The following is a 2,915-nucleotide window of genomic DNA, read 5'->3' as shown; positions in this document are numbered from 1 at the left end:
CTCCACCTCCCAATTCAATTGGTTGAGGCCACTTGGTGTAGTTTGTCGTGAACACAAGACCATTACATTTATACTCCTCTTCAGGTTCATGAAAAGGTGGCTAAAAGTTTGGTATGAGATTGACATGGGAACATCATAAAAGGAAAATGGAATTTTCATCTTCTTGCTGAGTTACATCCATGGTATTGAATAATCATCATGAAAATGTCATGGCTTTGTGAATCCATGACAATACAGTACAGAGAAATTGCCTGCCTTGAACACTGTTCATTGTGGCTTGCATTTAGTTCCATCCTATTGCAAGATAGAAATTGACAACTTGATCAAATCTTCGTGGATTTCATGTTAGTGGGAGCTACAATATCAATTGATACTTTAGTCTAGATTTTGAGATGCTGAAAATTTCAAGTGAGCACTGCCATGTGTTCTTTGGGTTATCTTAAGTAACACAATGAGGTATGTGGATTCCAGTTCCTTGAAGATCTCTCAAAGGTTTATGAACAGCTAAACTAGTGTATACAATACCGAGCTAACTATATGCAGAACCTTTGTCTAGGGTGTTACAGTTACAGAGTAACTATGGTTTCTAGTCACATGACGACATCCTGGTATTTAAGTTATTAGTATACTGAGTTCTTAAAGGGACATCACTCTTAAGGTGACCATGTAACAAGCACATGCCCATGGTAGTCTCTGTTGAGTTTTACAATATAATGACGACTGCATCATTTAAATAGGTTCCAAGTGAATGAACAGCTTGCCCAGAAGCACACTGAACTGCAGATTGCTAAATCCAGCAGAGGAGTGCGTCTCGCAGGGTTATTTGTCACACGACTGGGAGCTGTGATGGTGACAGACTGGTTGCCTAATTCTTCTTGTTCGCAACTTCCTTCACATTCTGATAAATTATTTGCCTCTTATCCAATGACCCAGTTCACGACAAACATAACTAAATAGCACACAGATCTCCGAGGACTAGTTTCCAGAAGAAGCAATTTTCCTATCCAAAAGTAACTATAGAAAGTAACCAGCTACGCCATCATCGAAATGGAGTTATGCATTCCATGTCCGAATCAGAATGAGACCCAGAAAACTCTCGCGTTAGCAGTGAAGGCAGTGAACGGTATTGCTTTTAGTCTGATTTGTCTTCTCGGATTGCTGGGGAACTACTTGGTGATCTGGACCATTCTTCGTCATATTAAACAGCGATCTGCCACCATCCTGATCATATTAAACCTGGCTGTGGCAAATTTATTCACCCTTATGATTTTACCGGTCGTCATTTATAGTGTTACCAGAACCTGTGTATTTCAATTATCAGTGCAGAAAGTCATTTCTTACCTCGTTTTGTCATCCATGTATGTCAGCGTGTTCTCCATCACAGTGATAAGTATTTTGCGGCTGGTGGCTGTGCTACACACATTTGCTGTTCAGAAATGGCAGCGTCGAGGAGGTGTTGGTAAAGTACTCGCTGTTATTTGGGTTTTAGCCCTGCTCCTTGCTGTTTCTGCTTTTGCAGATGCACCATCAACAACCAACTGTATACATGGGAACACCTTTCCCGTGCAGCATATCGCAGCAAATTTCTTGGAATTCTTTATGGGTTTTCTCATTCCCTTTATCATAATGTGTTGCTGCTATTCATATGGGTTTATAAAAATAAAACGAATGACCTTTCAAACCAAAAACAAAGCCGGAATGCTAATTTTGAAGGTTGTAGTTTCTTTTGTACTTTGTTGGTTGCCAAATCACGTAAACAACATTATTATTATTTCCTGTTTGCTGAGCAGCAATGAAGAAACCTCAAAGGCACTATTGGAAATTACTCAAATAATGAAAAGTTTTACTTCAATTTTCGCTTTTGCCAGTTGTTGCATTAACCCCATTCTCTATGCATTTACTATCCGAAATTTTAAGAGTGGACTTAAAGTTTCAAGCATTGCAAAGCTCTTTGAAGAAATGAACAGCAGTTTAAAGGAGAAATGGGAAAAAACAACAGAAAATGTGGAAGACCAAAGTAATCCACCAGCTTAATGATTATTGTGTCCATTTCCAGCATAAGCCAACAATAATCAGTACTTCTGATGGTTCTTCACTGAGAAAGGCACTGAAAGCAGCGTAAATACAGAAAGGCTTTTTTTTTAGTATAAAGTGACTTTCAAGATCTCAGACTGCCACTAAGCGTTTACAGCCAATAAAGTACTTTTTGATGTGTCGTCACTGTGTAATGTAGGAAATACAGGACTCCTGGGGGTTCTTCATCAGTTTTCTACTGGACTTTTCTTGCGTCCTTTTAAGATCTTGCAGTGTGTTAAAACAATTTTTAGGGCGGCGCAGTGGTTAGCACCGCAGCCTCACAGCTCCAGCGACCCGGGTTCAGTTTTGGGTACTGCCTGTGCGGAGTTTACAAGTTCTCCCTGTGTCTGTGTGGGTTTCCACCGGGTGCTCCGGTTTCCTCCCACCTCCAAAAGACTTGCAGGTTGATAGGTAAATTGGCCATTGTAAATTGCCCCTAGTGTAGGTAGGTGGTAGGAGAATAGTGGGGATGTTGTAGAGAATATGGGATTAATGTAGGATTAGTATAAATGGGTGGTTGTTGGTCGGCACAGACTCGGTGGGCCGAAGGGCCTGTTTCAGTGCTGTATCTCTAAATAAATAAAATAGAAATACTTTGCTGTAGTTCTAGGAAATGAATACTGTCTGTTTCTCATTTGCTTATTCAGTTAATTTGTATTGGAAAATTCATGTCATCTGTGTTGGACTTTTTGTGGTCAGTGTCCAGGAGTTGGGAATATTTGCATCTACTGAGAATTTCTTGATGATTAATGTATAATTGCTATATTCTGATATTCACTGTAGCTCCACAATAAACGGTGCTTTAAAGAATAACATAGTGATACATTGTTCGCCTGATT

General features: G+C 39.8%; 1 protein-coding gene across 1 annotated transcript; it reads left to right on the top strand.

Moving 5' to 3' along the window:
• Positions 1–1,047: 1,047 nt before the first annotated feature.
• LOC137378591 (somatostatin receptor type 2-like) lies at positions 1,048–2,034 on the top strand. The gene has a single exon (XM_068048893.1). It carries the CDS (start codon positions 1,048–1,050, stop codon positions 2,032–2,034), a length of 987 nt encoding a protein of 328 aa, XP_067904994.1.
• Positions 2,035–2,915: the final 881 nt, after the last annotated feature.

Source organism: Heterodontus francisci, chromosome 17, assembly GCF_036365525.1.
Source record: "Heterodontus francisci isolate sHetFra1 chromosome 17, sHetFra1.hap1, whole genome shotgun sequence".
Lineage (NCBI taxonomy): Eukaryota > Metazoa > Chordata > Chondrichthyes > Heterodontiformes > Heterodontidae > Heterodontus > Heterodontus francisci.
Note: the sequence above shows the minus strand (reverse complement) of the source record. Positions and strands in the feature narration are given on the sequence as shown.

Coding starts and splice junctions, on each gene's coding strand:
- LOC137378591 (XM_068048893.1), top strand. CDS start 1,048: ATGGAGTTATGCATTCCATGTCCGAATCAGAATGAGACCCAGAAAACT.